The sequence below is a fragment of the Hemibagrus wyckioides genome, linkage group LG10 (assembly GCF_019097595.1).
Source record: "Hemibagrus wyckioides isolate EC202008001 linkage group LG10, SWU_Hwy_1.0, whole genome shotgun sequence".
NCBI lineage: Eukaryota > Metazoa > Chordata > Actinopteri > Siluriformes > Bagridae > Hemibagrus > Hemibagrus wyckioides.
This window is the reverse complement of record NC_080719.1, coordinates 15054256-15070436: the sequence shown is the minus strand read 5'-3', so window position 1 is coordinate 15070436 and position 16181 is coordinate 15054256. Positions and strand designations below refer to the sequence as shown.

The 16181-nt window shown below is 39.9% G+C and overlaps 1 protein-coding gene across 2 annotated transcripts; it reads right to left on the bottom strand.

Annotated features, from left to right (window-relative positions):
* Positions 1-629: 629 nt before the first annotated feature.
* Positions 630-13283, bottom strand: nrd1b (nardilysin b (N-arginine dibasic convertase)). Of its 2 annotated transcripts, none has more exons than XM_058401663.1 (31): positions 13140-13283; positions 12272-12467; positions 11960-12188; positions 11549-11630; positions 10771-10924; positions 9837-9910; positions 9594-9689; positions 9334-9456; positions 9160-9217; positions 8976-9049; positions 8662-8731; positions 8429-8506; positions 8213-8333; positions 8045-8103; positions 7001-7055; positions 6780-6884; positions 6398-6521; positions 5759-5845; positions 5545-5664; positions 5369-5420; positions 4952-5102; positions 4626-4753; positions 3990-4152; positions 3829-3860; positions 3397-3535; positions 2697-2744; positions 2530-2582; positions 2333-2416; positions 1916-2123; positions 1562-1651; positions 630-1400 (listed from the first exon to the last, which is right to left on the bottom strand). In XM_058401663.1, exons 2-31 carry the CDS (start codon positions 12463-12465, stop codon positions 1173-1175), a joined length of 3279 nt encoding a protein of 1092 aa, XP_058257646.1. In that variant the 5' UTR covers positions 12466-12467; positions 13140-13283; the 3' UTR covers positions 630-1172. The 2 variants fall into 2 exon arrangements, with proteins under 2 accessions (XP_058257646.1, XP_058257647.1); XM_058401664.1 differs by lacking the exon at positions 13140-13283 and adding an exon at positions 12890-13113.
* Positions 13284-16181: the final 2898 nt, after the last annotated feature.

Below are 16181 nucleotides of genomic sequence, written 5' to 3'. Positions count from 1 at the left end.
TCAAGCACCATGATGAAACTGGCTCACATGAAGACCATCCCAGTAAAGCAAGACCAAAATTTACCTCTGCTGCAGAGGAGAAGTTCATTTAGAGTTACCAGCCTCAGAAATCACCAGTTAACAGCACCTCAGATTAGAGCCGTTATGAAGGCTTTACAGAGCATCAGCAGCAGACATATCTCAATATCAACTGTTCAAACAACATTATTGTGTATTTCGGCCGCCTTCAGCATTGTTTTACAATGTAGAAAGAAATAAACATCAGGAAAGACCATGGAATTAGAAGATGTGCCCAAACTTTTGACTGGTAGTGTATGTATTCAATGATTTGCAGGGGTGTCCAAAAACATTTGGCAATATAGTGTATATAAATATTCAAACAAGGGCTTTATTTTTATGCAAAGAGAAAATGTACTCGTTTTTTTTAATACTAAATAATGACTGGTGCATGTATTTTATGACACAGTAACACTTATGTGATCAACACCAATGTTCCATTGTTTTCTGATTAAATTTAAAGTTCTCCTTTTAAAGGAAATGACAGTAAACCTGGCACTGACAGTTTTTTGCACTTTTCCCATTCTGCACAATCAGATGAAAGGAATTTAGAATAAAACAAAAAACTAATATAGTGCATGTGGATTTATTTTAAAAAGTTGCAATATGCCTTGTCCCCAGACACACATTACATATAAACATTTGACAGACAGATGATAAAACATGCTATACTGTATATGCTACAGCACTCAGTACAGTTAAGCCTTGCATTGCAGGTCCTACATGTCACATGCTGCATCAAATGACCTATAATGAGGTGACTTCTTCAAAACCTCATTTCTCTCAGAAAGTCAAAAACAAGCTACAACATGCTGCAGAAAGTCAACACCTCTGCATTTACATGTTCCACCATCCTTAGTCTTCCTTAAGATTTGGTTAATTTGGAAAATGTTATAATACTTTTCTGCACAAATTTTCCATTGTTGCCATGTGTACATTCTGATATGAAACCTCATTACAGTGCATCACTACTTTATGTTCCTGAGCTTTCATCACTAATGCAAAAAAAAAAAAAAAAGTGTTCTTGCACTGAGAGTTCTTCAAATCTGAGGTAGGTCCTCAAGCAAATATATCTGCACAGCTTTTACTGAGTTCCACTGGGATGAAGTTCTAATTTAGCCAAGGATTTTGTGGTAAGGATGGAGCGTAAGGGAGGAGGTGAATGCGCGGATGTCGGTAATCATGGAGGCTCCAGCAAGGACTGGTGAGGCTGGCAGAAATGTAAGCTTGGACACCTCTCCATACGACGAACACTTGTCTGTACTGTCTTCACTCTTTTGCAGTGGGTCAAAGTCAGTCTGGTTGTCTCCATTGTTTCTCTCCTCCTGCCCAAAGCCAACCACCTGAGTACAGTCAGAGGAGGAGATGAATTAGCAAAAACACATTAGCACAGGTGTTGGCTTATGTACTACAGACACATGGCTAAGATACTGACTAAAGTCATTAGGAAATGACAGAATAAACACATTAGTGCTGGTATTTACAGGTGAAGTATTGCACTCACATGTACACTCAGCTTCTTGCTGTCTGCACCTCTGTGTTCCATATACCATGACACCAGATCTGCTTTGGTCAACTGCTTCAGAGCCAGTATCTGTCAGCCCGAATGACACACAGTGTAATACATAATTAAATGAGTGTGCACACGACAGCCTTACCCTTTTGTTTTACCTAGAAAAATCTTCAAAGCAATAGCTTGGTGAAACATAAATTTACCCCAAATGCACCAAGGAGTATACTGATGCACAAAGAAATGTTTGTTGTTTGCTTTGCACTGGAGCTTCAAGGCTAACAAGAAAGGCTTCAGTCAAGCGGAAAAATAAAGTACCATGATGGAGAGCATGAATTGTTTTCTCACCTCTTTGCTGAGCCGGTCAAACAAGTACTGCTGAGTGACCACCTCGAACCAGTTCCTGTCTACCTCCTCACCAAGGTGTGTATCCTCACACTCCTTCAGCTTGATCAGAGCAGTGACTTGTGCCTGAAAGGCCTCGTCTGACAGATTGGTCATCTTCTCTCCAAAGTTCACCAAGAACTCTTCGATCTTATTCTCTACAAAGTCAGTGCTGTCAGTGACAAAGGCTTAGTCAGACATCGCTCAAATATCACACAGTCAACTTGCATATCCAATATGTGAACATATTAATGATGCCCTTCAAGTGCAAGGTAATAGAGAAACACTAATAACTCTCCATTATTAACCTCATAACTATGGCAATAACTTTGTAAATATGACCCTGTCTAACTGGATTCTGCAACACGTTTAAAAACTCACCTGAATTTGGTTGCCTGAGTCTCAACAGTCACCGAGAAGCCCAGAATACTGGATGTGTTCCTGCAGGTAGGGTACACCTGATACCTGTGGGATAGAGTAGAAAGAATATAATTCATTGTCCATCAGCACTAACCACTCAAGGACACTCAAGTTTTTTGACACAAGTAATTGCAGTGAATAAGTAATTCGCAACTGACCCCAAAGTCTCTTTAGTTCTCAGGAAGTCAAAGCAGGGCTCCTCCATGTGCATCTAACCAACAAATCACAACACATAAAAACCATGAAAACACACACACAAAGGTAATTAATTATAACACCATCTCCCATGCTAATGTGGTATATAACTGAGCTGTTCAACTCTTACCACTAGCAGCTCCATCAGTGCATGCTCTATGAGGCTCTTAATCCCAGACTGGAAACAAAAATATCAGATAATATCAAGACCACAAGCACAGAACCAATTAGTAGAATAAATTTCATGAATAAGTTATAGTGCTTGCACTGCTTCTTGGCTCCTTAGATTTAATGAAGTGTAACACACTTGAACAGAATTAAGGCCTACATTGTCACATACACTATAGCTTTCATAGTGGGATTTAATTAATTATTTAAACTTATATATTTTTTCTAAATTATTCCATATGTACTTGATCAGCCAGGATGCTGGATGATTAAAAGTCTATTTTAACAGTTTTTACTGGAGCTATTGGGCTAATGTACATATACTGCATATATATCTTTTCTTTTTTTTACATTAAAATGCATCTAGTTCTTCAGTTGTGAGACAGACCCGTCAAAAGGGCGATATACAATTCAATTTTATTTCTTTAACTTGGGGACGAAGCATATTTGCTGAAATACAGACATAACTTTAAATCCATAATGGACAAGCCAAAAGTAACTGTGGCAAGACAAAACTCTGAGAAACTCTGAGTGGACCCAGACAAATAGGAACCGATTCTGTTTTCAGACAGTGGGATTGTAAATCATTAGATTATACAGTCATATAGAGAAAAAGTTGAACAGTGCATTATGTGTTAAAAGAATACAAACACATTAAATACCTGATAATAAACAGTGACCTCAGAGTTGGCATCACCCTTGTTTAGGGATTGAACTTTACACAGGTGATGCTTCTTTGGCAGATCCACCACACGGAAGAGAACAGGAGGCTCAGATGGAAGTGGCTGAAACTGGAGCTTCCTGTGAGACAAAAGATCAAATGAAACATTGAGTAGAGCCTGGAGAACAAAATCCTGTGTGGTAAATAAAAAGCATTACAGCCACACTAATGTGCATTACTTTTGACATAAGACTTAAATCAGTGGTTCTTGTGGTTACATGTGTATCCCTGCTCTAATACAGGGTTCATTTATTTTCTTACTGAACAGATTTCAGGCCCATGCAAGAATCCTGAAAACTGACTCAGTTTATGAAATGGCTGATGAACTTAAGGGGTAAAATGACCAAAAAGAAGAAACATAATAAGCACTTACTCAACAAAATACTGCAGGAATTCTTTGGACTCCTATGGAAGCAAAAGTACCACAGTAATTAGGATTAGGATGAAGCGGATTTGTGACAATGTTCAATACAATCTTCAGAAGATCTTGTCTTCTTTTAGATTTTCCTTCATTTATATACTAAAGTGACTCACATCCTTTGTGAAGTTGCCCTGCACAAGTCCTTCCACAAACATTTCTGCCTTAAACTTAGTGACAAACTGCATCAGATCTTCCACAGTGAGGTTCTTATTGATGGCCTGGTACTTCTGGATGACTGACCATCGAGAAGGCTCCAGGATCTGCAGACGCACATCTCTGTGACAAATGAGAGACTAGGTAATCAACAAAAAAAAAAAACCAAACATATAAAACAATACCAAATATAATACAAAAGAAACATAATGAATATAATACACAGGGCCACCATGAAGTTAGCTAAGATGGGGAAACATCTAAGGACCCATAGAAAAGGGGAAAGACTGCCCATTCATATCATTCTCCGGTCTCTTGTTCTCTATCAAAATGATTAAAGGAAGACTTAAAATCACAAATCAAATACATAACAACTCTATATAGACTTAAAATGGCACTCTAATTATAGTTTTACAGCACCAATGTAGTATTAGCAGCACTAATGATATTTTATTAATTCCATAAAGCAATAATGTCATAAACTTTACATTTGTTTGAGGAATACATTTACGTCGGAGCAAAATTCTGCAGGACAGAGCATTTCCAGAAGCACAGTTTGGCATCAATAGCTTAATCAGTGAATAAAGTATACTGACTTTCCCAGCCTCTCCGGCTTGATGAGGATGTTGAAGTATGTCTTTTTTAACTGCTCTACGAACATGCTGAACACATCAAGAGTTGCAGTGAACTCTGCCAAGTAGTCTACAATCAGGTTCAGTAGCAACTGTGAAGACACAAAATAACAGACTGGTATAAACAGAATGAAATCTTGTATGGAGGAAATGTAAACTATAGAAACTGAATAAAAATAATCGCCAGACTTAAACAGGGGGCAGAGTTCAAAATGTTGATTAAGCCTAATGAAATCTATCACAACCAAAATATTTTTGTATGCATTTGATCTGCCCAGCCACATGCTTACGGGGAGTTTGTGATTGAAACCTTTGAGCCGTATGACCAGGCCGTAATCCCACGGAACCATCTTGTACTCCAACTGGGCCACATCTGCATCATAGGCCGGCTCAGCCAAGTTATGGGCCAGGATGTTCACAAAGAGATCAAACAGAACCAGGCTTTATGAGGGAACACAGGAAGAAAGGAAAAACATTAAACTGAATAATGCATAAGAACAATTTGATGGAAATAACAGCTACAAGCAAAAAAAATAAAGTGGACAAAGGGTAGAGGGAAAAATAAATCACTTTTATACTGCAAGTTCTCCAAATGCTGTACACACACACACACACACATACACACAGATATATTTAAGAATCTGTCGCCTGCAGCATAATTTGTTTTATATTGTCTGGTAATGAACAAGAAGTTAACCAACACTCACTTTTCAGGAGACTCTTGGATCAGGGGTGTGAGCAAGTTGAAGCGGATATATGCTGCAGAGGGAGTAATAAAAAGATGGAAGAACATTCACAATCAATTAATCATATGATTCTTTTTTTTCTTCTAACACCATCTCCTTCACCACCTCTATCCTGTCTTTCTATCACCAACACACACCTTTTGGTATTTTGAACTTCATGTCCTTTTTGAACCACAGTCGCCCGTGGCTGTTTTCAACTATTTTGACCGGGTATTCGACGTCAGGACAATCTGATGTTTTCAACGTAAAATCCGTGGCTGCAGCCAGACATACAAATAGAAAATGAGAGAATGTGAGTCAAACATATTAAACAACAGAAGCACTCATCATTCAGCAAACACCAGAGCAGACCTATGAACTTGTTCTCAGCTGGGAGGTGAAGGGCAGGGCTTAGAGGAAAATCTTTAGACCACAGCTCAGTCCATTCCATAGGAATATCTGTAAAGGCAAAAGCAATATCAATAAGGGTCTTTTAACAATACACAGTTCGGTTTAATTGTTATGGGCAAGATGTGAAATTGGTTTAGAGACTAAGTGATACATCTGGATGTTTTGACTACAAGTTACGGATTCTATAAGTTATGGATTTAAAGATTGTGTCAAAAAAAATGTTAATGTACGAACAACATTCCTAAGCAAACCAAAAAGGCCACTGTATGATGAATACATATGCAGTTCGCACTATGCAGCATTAAATACACTGTCCTTTTTTTTTTTTTAAAATATACAAATTTTTTAGATGGAACAATTTAATCAATACTGATGGACTCGGGTCAAAATAACATTTTCATCTATCAAGATGATCATTCAAGTGTTTAATTGTGAAATCAACCTGTATAGACAGTTCCACTGATTTTATTGTTTCCGTTTAAGCCAACTTTTAAGTGCTGAAGCAACCATCAGTGCTGAAATACATCGGCCTGTCTGGCAACGATATGACATTTACGCTGTTGTATATCATATTTTGCCGATCAACCTAATGGCTCCCACCTTCTACACTGTACTGGGTGCCAAACCACTTCTCCTTCTGTGGGCACTGTCCCTCGTGTTCCGGGGAAAGCAGCAGCAGGTTTGCTCTCTCAGGAGTTAGCAGCTCCAAGGCACGGGAAATTAACTTCACACACACAGATAAATAGTAGTAATAACTGCCCTAATCATAAATGACATTCTCTTATAATAAACAAACCATTTGCTTCAACTTAATGCTTTCAAGCAAGAAAAATACCTACAGCCTGAACCACTAGAAAAAGCTTATTTTGACAGGTCAAAGTTAAATACTATTAGTCTGACTCATCTTACTCTTCCATCTGTGATGAATTAATAGCTACATTAAAATTCAAGCAGTAACGGAGGAAGTGTACGGCACACATACCTCTGGGTTGTACTCAAACATGAGCTGGTCTCCACAGAGAAAGTCTTCTTTAGGGAAAAGCTGCATGTTCTCACAGATTTTCTCCACATACTCTATTGGATCTGTCTGTAAAAAAAATTAAAATAATAATAATAATAATAATAATAATAATAATAATGTGATAAGAAAGCCACACCTTATCTGTATTAGTTTAGTCATTAAAACAAAGCAAACGCACATACCTGCTCTTGATAATGAAACTCATTGGCATCGATCTTCTGAATTTCTTCATAAATCCTGGGGAAGAACACAAGGTAAACAAAGGGTTTAATGAACTAATGAACCAAGGTGATGGTTGTATTTAAAAAATACACGATATTGCCAAAAGTTTTGGGACACCTCTCTAAATCACGGAGTTCAGGTGTTGTGTTTCAGTGGTTAGGCTTACCCCCTTAGTTCCAGTGAAAGGAACTCTTAATGCTTTAGCATACCAAGACATTTTGGACAATATCATGCCCACAACATCTCCCAACCCCTTCCTGTTCCAACATGACTGTGCACCAGTGCACAAAGCAAGGTCCATAAAGACATGGATGAGTGAAGTTGGTGTAGAGGAACTTGACTGGCCTGCCCTCAACCCAATAGAACACCTTTGTAATAAATTAGAGTGGAGACTGTCTATCTATGACTAAACAAGAGAGCAGTGAGCTCAGTGGTTAAATAGTCAGTCATTTTAGTCAAACACATTTCTATCTATTGCATTTTTAGAACTTGAATGATTACAACAGATAGGAACTTTGAAAACTGTGTACTGAGAAAAATATAGAAAACACGTTTACACAGATCATGGATGTCTAGAGAGTATTTGTTTAAGATTTTGGGTTAACAGTGAAAAGCTTCTAGCGTGGCAAAAACCTTCAGCAGCTCGAGGGCTACTGTACAATGCCTGCCCACAGCCAATTACTTTCCGAGTACACGCCATGTGTAGAAAGCAATTACGTATACTGTAATGTATGTATGAGTAACATTCATGACACTTAAGGTAAAGTATTTGTGGTGCTTTTTTAATAAATAAGATCAAATTGCATCAAATTCCTTGGCTGTTTTGAATGTTGTATTCATGCTGTGACAGAGGATTTTAGCCTGATGACATTCGTAATCCCTGACCTAGACAATTAGCACGAGGACGCATTTTTTCTATAAAAACTACAAAGCACTTCAGAACGGAAGCAGATAATGGCATCTGCTAAATGATATAAATTGCTTGTGACTGCTCTGAGGCTCACCTTTGCTGTGGTTCGAGTTTCTGAAGCATCTTCATGTACTGGAACACCAAATGCACCACCTATGATAATAAAAAAACCTTTAAACCATGTGTTCATTTTCTACCGCCACCCCCACCCCCACCCCCCACCCTCCCCATGTGCATAAAGACCAGCTCGGAGTTTTCTGACCTGGTAGAAATTCTGGTAACCCTCGTCTGTCAGCGTGATGGATATGCTAAAGATGGAGTAAGTGGTGTTCTGATCAAAACCTGTCTCGCTATTTCCTCCAAACAGACACAACGCCCAGCACCTACACATACAAGGAATATTAGATCAAGATGAAAGGCATCTTATTCACATTTAATGTACTTATAAAATGTGAATCAGTGATAGTACAGAACTTACTTCTTCCTGAGCACAGAGAGGATACTGCCAGCACCCTCATGTCCAACCAGCCAGGAAAGGTAGTGCAAAGGTTTCACTCTGTAGTTGCACACACAGACATGGAATTATTCTTTTAGTACATAATTTCTCTAATTATTGAAACAACTGGGCTCCATAAAAACATCCAGTATGTGATAATTCATGCTGACAGCAGCAAGTGTAAGAACAGTAAGGTGTCACATTTCACCGCTAACCTGTAATGCATGCCTTGAGGAGGTAAAGCCCAGCTGACGGTGAGAGCATGGATTTTTCTTACAGGAACCACTGGAAAAGAAAAAAAAACAGATTTAGGGTTACTGATATAGAGTAGCACTATTCTTCCTTTAATAACACAAGAGCAGCAAACATTTAAGATATAATAACTATATAAGAACAAAGAGTCAGCCCAGGCAATGAGTTTTCTTTAAAAAAAGAAAAGAAAAAATATGGCTTTTCTGCCATGCTAAAATTTATAGACACATTTTAACATTTTGAATGCAAATGTCTAGAGTCACAATAGAGGCAGTACCTCTATAAAGCTTGTTGAAATCTGGTGTAGCAAAAGGGTCCTGAAGGTTGGAAAAATCAGCACGTGTCTGACCACTGAGAGGAACAAGAAAAATAAATGTCAAAAATAATAATAATACATAAGACATGTCAGATGATTGTACAGCTTAAGATGATGGTTAAGAAATAATGTGGAGAACACTCACTTGTTTGGGACCTTGATGAAAATTTCCCTCACCCACTCCTCTAAAGTGTCCAGTGTCTCTGCAGAGAAAATGAGCATCGTATTATCAGCGTGCAAAAATACCTTTGAGCTTAGACAGCATGGACAAGGCTGTTTAAATTGTTTCTAACAACCAGAGGTTTGTGATGTCTGTTACCTCGGGACTGCACAGCGAGGGTCATGTAATGGGCAGAGTAGTATCTCCCCCAGAACTCCTGCAGGCGCTCGTAAGTATTTATCATCTTCTCCTTTGGCTCGTGCTTCAGAGTTTGGGCGTTTCCTTTAAACAAACAAAATAAAGCACTTGAGATTAAATGTGGTGTAAGTCTGAATACAGAGGGAGATCTTCTATTTATATAATAATGTTAGACAAACAATATTTCAGATATCTATGAAAGCAAGAAAACAAGATCTCACCCCAGCAGAATTTGCTCATTGGATGTTTGGGCTTTGCTAGACTTCCAAACAGCATTTCTTTGCGATGAGAGTCTGACGGCCTGGCCAACTGGTATTCTGAACATTCACAGAAAAAACACACATTTCTCTCACACTCAGACTCCAACACCAGTGTCTGTGTATAATTATACATACAACTTTGATCTCCAGACGCTTTTCTAAACCCCAGGACCTGTATATTTATAATATTGATCATTTACTAACCACTGTCCACTGCCTCCACCTCCCGTTCAATAGCATCTTCTATCATCAAAGGGCAGATGAAGAACTGTGCCCACCTGCAGACATATTCAGTGAATTCACAATCATTAAAAATGACAGGTTTAGTTTGTAGTAAAACCAGGATCTGGCTTGTGTTAGCCAAGACACTCCGTTAAAAGATTGTTTTATGTATCGTACACTCAGATGGCTCTGTACATAAGGATCATGAGAGTTAAAATGTAATTTGGTACTAGTACTCGTGTATGCACTTCTATGCACCAGCATCCAATGTAAAAACTATAGAAACACACTGTGCTGATTAACTGTGGGGTTTTTTCAGTCTAATACTGGCACACAGTGTTCATTTACACCAATCAGGCATAACATTATGACCACCTGCCTAATATCGTGTTGCTACCAAAACAGCCCTGACCCGTCATGCACTGTGTATTCTGACACCTTTCTATCAGAACCAGCATTAATGTCTTCAGTAATTTGAGCAACAGTAGCCCGTCTGTTGGATCGGATTACACGGGCCAGCCTTCGCCCCCCACGTGCATCAATGAGCCTTGGCTGCTCATGACCCTGTCCCCGGTTCACCACTGTTCCTTCCTTGGACCACTTTTGATAGATACTGATCTGCTCTGATCCAGTTGCCTAGCCATCACAATTTGTCCCTTATCAAACTCGCTCAAATCCTTACACTTGCCCATGTTTCCTGCGTCTAACACATCAACTTTGAGGACAAAATGTTCTCTTGCTGCCTAATATACCCCCCCACTAACAGGTGCCATGATGAGGAGATAATCCGTGTTATTCACCTGTTATTCACCATTCTGTTACTATTCACTTCAACGAGCAAATTTTCTGGAAATATGTTCCCAACAATACATAATTGGATTGAAAGGTATTCTGCATATGAATACATAAAACTTGCCTATCCAGTGCCTCTCTGAAGTACTTCCTCTGAACATCAAACTGGAAGATGGTCCTCTCCAAGTCTGTTGAAGCGTTGTCACTGCCACCGTGCTTCTTTAGAAATGCATCAAAGCCATTCTCAGCTGGGTATTTTTCACTGCCCATAAACACCACTGAGAGACAGAGAAACAGACAGAAACATATGCAGCAGTGAAAGCTTTTTGTTAAGGACGACATGTTAATAACAGACTGTCATCAGACAAAACCATCAGACAAATCTAACCTTTCCACTGTGAGCAAATAGCTGTAATAAGAACTACAAGTATGTGGGTATGCCCAAGCAAATAGGCCATAAGTGGGGCATTATTATTAATATCAATCCATCACATACACAGCGACAGGGTCAGAACTCTTTAGCAGCTACACTACAAGAATGATAAAGAGAATAATAGAGAGGTAGACTGCACCCCAAGCCATTACTCCCATCGCTTCACAATGATCTTTATTCCTCCTGAATCTATGTCAACTTGTTAATAAAAAGGACACATTGAAAGGACATCCTTCTAACTCCAGCCCAAACAGGTAAGTATTTATTAATAGCACACACACGTTTTCCTTTCAGTATTTTTTAAATAATATTATGGTATGATTCAGGAAAATGTATAAACCATGAATCAAGAGAAGAAAACTAAATAATGAAAAAAAAGGAAGCATGACAAATATGGCAATAGCTTGCACGACATGTTATCTGTTTCAAAAACAAACAAAAAAAACACACACACACACACAAAACTTACTATGCTCAAGGAAATGGGCAAGACCAGGCAGATCCTCTGGATCACTGAAACTTCCCACACAGATACAAAGAGCAGCCGCTGACTGAGAAAGAGAAAGTTCACAGTGCCATTAATACAAGCTTTAACAATTTATTCTCTGTTCTTCACAGTATAGTATAAACTATTGTGGTATTATGATATCCCACAGTGTTTCTAATCAAACCTTTATTATGAAAAGTAAGCTATTGGAATAGTTGGTCATAAAAATATGATGTGAACTATAAAAATCTATCTATCTATGTTATATGTGGTGTGCATGGAGAGTCACACAACTAGTTATGATCCTCAAGATGCTCTCTAGTTGGATGATAAACATCAGATTAGAACTAAATTTTAAAAATCTGCACTCCAGATGATCAGTGAAACAATCACCTGTTTCTCTGATGTGCCTTTCTTCATCTTTTTCCTCACTTCACCAGAGTCATTACTATCTCTGTCAGCATCGCTGTCTTGATCAGACCCGCCATCCTCCTCCTCTTCCTCCTCACTGTCATCACCATCATAATCATCATCATCTGACTGGTCTGACTTACACGTGCAGGCTTCCTGACTTTGATCCGAGATGAGCAGTGCTCTCAGACCGTTGCTCAACTCAATGTACCTGAATGTACGATAAAGAAGTTAAATGTTAAATGCATAGGGACCTGGATCAAGCAAGTCAGCAGCTACGAGGCTCCATCTTACCTGTATTTCTTTGGGTCACTTGGTGATTTAATTATCTGCAAGTCCTCAAAGTCTTTCTCTGCTATCCCAGCTGGGTCTCCAGCAGTCAGAGCAGCTCTCGGTTCGGTCTGAGGCTGTGGTGGCGGCTCTCCGCTCTCAGGCCCGAGCTCCTGGAGAGTTCCACAGGAGGTTTTGGACTTGTTTTTCTGAGGCATTTCTATAAGAAAAAACAAACCCTGTGATTACACACCACATTAGAAAGGCAATAAACATACATGGGTCCTCATATCAAAGAATAAATTAAAATAAAATAAAATAAAATCTGACCAGTTCTCCACCCTACAGTGAGATTACAGTGACATGGGCTGCATCTTAAACCACAGCTTTACTACCAATTGCTCTAGTTTAGGATTTTTGCAGTGTAGTTTGCCGTAATGTCTAAGTGTAGAAAATATTAATTTTACAATACAAAAGCAATAATACACCATCGCATGTGCGCAATACCCATAATGCACCATTTCAGACATGTACACACTTTGCATAATAACATCACAAACTAAATTACACTGTTACAAATAACAATGCACTGAAACAATACATTTAATACTTATCGTAATAATTAGAAAAGAATATAACAACCCAAGTAAACAGATCTGTTTCGACGCTGTATTCCCCCTAGTATAAACGCACTATCATTCACCACTAGCTAGCCACTTCAGCTTAAGCACAAGTGTCACACAAGATGGTGTGATTCACTCCACCGTGCCTGAGAATACATGTCTCTAAGATAATACGAGTTACATCTTAAATAAAAAAAAAACATGAGGAATATTTAACACCTCTAAAGCTATAGGTATTTTGTCAAAGCTTCAATATACGCTTTAGTTACCGGTACTGAGCAAAGAAGCTAGGTTGGTTCTTCTTTTCTTGCCTTAATGTGGACCGAGTCACAAATATCACCAAACCCCTACGTAGGTACACTACATAGGGCAGATAAGTAACAGCTTCTGCTGGATGCGCTCTATATTCCCGTAGGCACGCGTTTAGTATTAGGACCTGCCCCTTTACGTGACTTTTAAAGCTCTAGTATGGAACAATGTGATTGGTGAATAGATTTGAACGCAAAAACTAGGGATATTCTGATTGGTTTAGCTGGCAACAGGCTGGAAGGGCAGCTGTAGGGAGAGCTCTTTGACAGTCGGCCTCTGTGGGCGTGGTTCATGAATGGACGTGTATTAGGTTTTTCTTTTCGCAAAATAATAATTAAATGTTAATATGACAGCCTAACTTGCAGTGGAATAAACAATCAACCGTGTGAGGGGTGAGGCTCAGACTCTTCCTCACAGTGTGCTCATGTGTCCACTGCTGGCATATTTTCATATTTTTAATCGCATACATTTGTATATTTTATATGAAATACAAAGGTCAACAACTACCTGTTGCTTTTTGTTGAAAACTTCTTGTCATGATGATGGATGACAAAGTGATTTTACACGTTTGTGACCTTGTATTTATACCTTGAAGAACCTGAGTATAGTTAAAGACAACAGCAGTTTTTTGAGTTGCTTGGCTGGAAAAATAGAATCATTGTAATTTACACCGATCAGGCATAACATTATGAGCAGTGACAGGTGAAGTGAATAACACTGATTATCTCCTCATCATGGCACCTGTTAGTGGGTGGGATATATTAGGCAGCATGTGAACATTTTGTCCTCAAAGTTGATGTGTTAGAAGCAGGAAAAATGGACAGTCGTAAGGATTTGAGCGAGTTTGACAAGAGACAAATTGTGATGGCTAGACGACTGGATCAGAGCATCTCCAAAACTGCAGCTCTTGTGGGGTGTTCCCGATCTGCAGTGGTCAGTATCTATCAAAAGTGGTCCAAGGAAGGAACAGTGGTGAACTAGTGACAGGGTCATGGGCAGCCAAGGCTCATTGATGTAGGTGGGGAGTGAAGGCTGGCCCGTGTGGTCCGATCCAACAGACGAGCTACTGTTGCTCAAATTGCTGAAGAAGTTAATGCTGGTTCTGATAGAATTCACAGTGCATTACAGTTTGTTGTGTTTTGGCAGCAAAAGGGGGACCAACACAATATTTCGTGTCTTATAATATGACAATATGCACGTAAAATGGTGTTACAGCACAGAGTGAAGAGGGAGGTGTCTAAGGCCAAGCAGAAGGCGTATGATGAGTTGTACGCTAGGTTAGACAGTAGAGACGGAGAGAAGGACTTGTACAGTTTAGCTAGGCAGAGGGATTGAGATGGGAAGGATGTGCGGCAAGTTAGAGTTATTAAGGATAGAGATGGAAAGGTGCTCGCAAGTGAGGAGAGTGTACAGAGGAGATGGAAGGAGTACTTTGAAGAGCTGATGAATGAGGAAAATGAGAGGGAAGAAAGAGTAGAAGGGGTGAACTCTGTGGAACAGAAAGTAGATAAGATTAGAAAGGATAAAGTCAGGAAGGCTTTGAAGAGGATGAAAAGTGGAAAGGCAGTTGGTCCTGACGACATCCCGGTGGAGGTCTGGAAGTGTCTAGGAGAGGCGGCAGTGGAATTTTTAACTAGTCTGTTTAACAGGGTTTTAGAGAGTGAGAAGATGCCTGAGAAATGGAGAAGAAGTGTATTAGTGCCTTATTTAAGAATAAGGGTGATGTGCAGAGTTGCAGCAGATATAGGGGGATTAAGTTGATGATCCATACAATGAAGCTATGGCAAAGAGTAGTGGAAGCTAGGTTAAGGAAGGTAGTGGAAATTTGTGAGCAGCAGTATGGCTTCATGCCCAGAAAGAGCACAACAGATGCAATTTTTGCTCTGAGAATGTTGATGGAGAAGTATAGGGATGGTCAGAGAGAGTTGCACTGTGTGTTTGTAGACTTGGAGAAAGCGTATGACAGGGTGCCAAGAGAAGAGCTGTGGTACTGTATGAGGAAGTCAGGAGTAGCAGAGAAGTATGTCAGAGTGGTGCAGGACATGTATGAGAGGAGCAGGACAGTGGTAAGGTGTGCTGTAGGGCAGACAGAGGAGTTCAAAGTGGAGGTGGGACTGCATCAGGGATCGGCTTTGAGCCCCTTCCTTTTGCTATGGTGATGGACCAGTTGTCAGAGGAGGTCAGACAGGAGTCTCCTTGGACAATGATGTTTGCAGATGACATTGTGATCTGTAGTGAGAACAGGGAGCAGGTGGAGGAAAACCTGGAGAGGTGAAGGTTTGCACTGGAGAGAAGAGGAATGAAAGTCAGTCGTAGTAAGACTAAGTACATGTGTGTGAATGAAAGGGAGGGAAGTGGAACAGTAAGATTACAGGGTGAAGAGGTGAAGAAGTTACAGGAGTTTAAGTACTTGGGGTCAACAGTCCAGAGTAATGGAGAGTGTGGGAAAGAGGTAAAGAAGCGAGTGCAGGCAGGTTGGAATGGGTGGAGAAAGGTGTCGGGAGTTCTGTGTGATAGAAGAATATCAGCGAGAATCAAGGGGAAGGTGTACAGGACAGTGGTGAGACCGGCCATGCTGTATGGTTTAGAGACAGTGTCACTGAGGAAGAGACAGGAGTCAGAGCTGGAGGTAGCAGAGCTGAAGATGTTGAGGTTCTCTCTGGGAGTGACAAGGTTGGACAGGATTAGGAACAAGTACATCAGAGGGACAGCTCATGTTGGACGTTTGGAGGACAAAGGTAGAGAGGCCAGATTAAGATGGTTTGGACATGTTTAGAGGAGGGAGAGTGAGTATATTGGTAGGAGAATGTTGGACAGGGAGCTGCCAGGCAGGAGGCAAAGGGGAAGGCCAAAGAGGAGGTATATGGATGTAATAAATGAGGATATGAAGCTAGTGGTTGTAAGTGTTGAGGATGCAGAAGATAGGGATAGGTGGAGAGAGATGATTCGCTGTGGCGACCCCTGAAGGGAAAAGCCAAAAGAAGAAGAAGATGCACATAAAA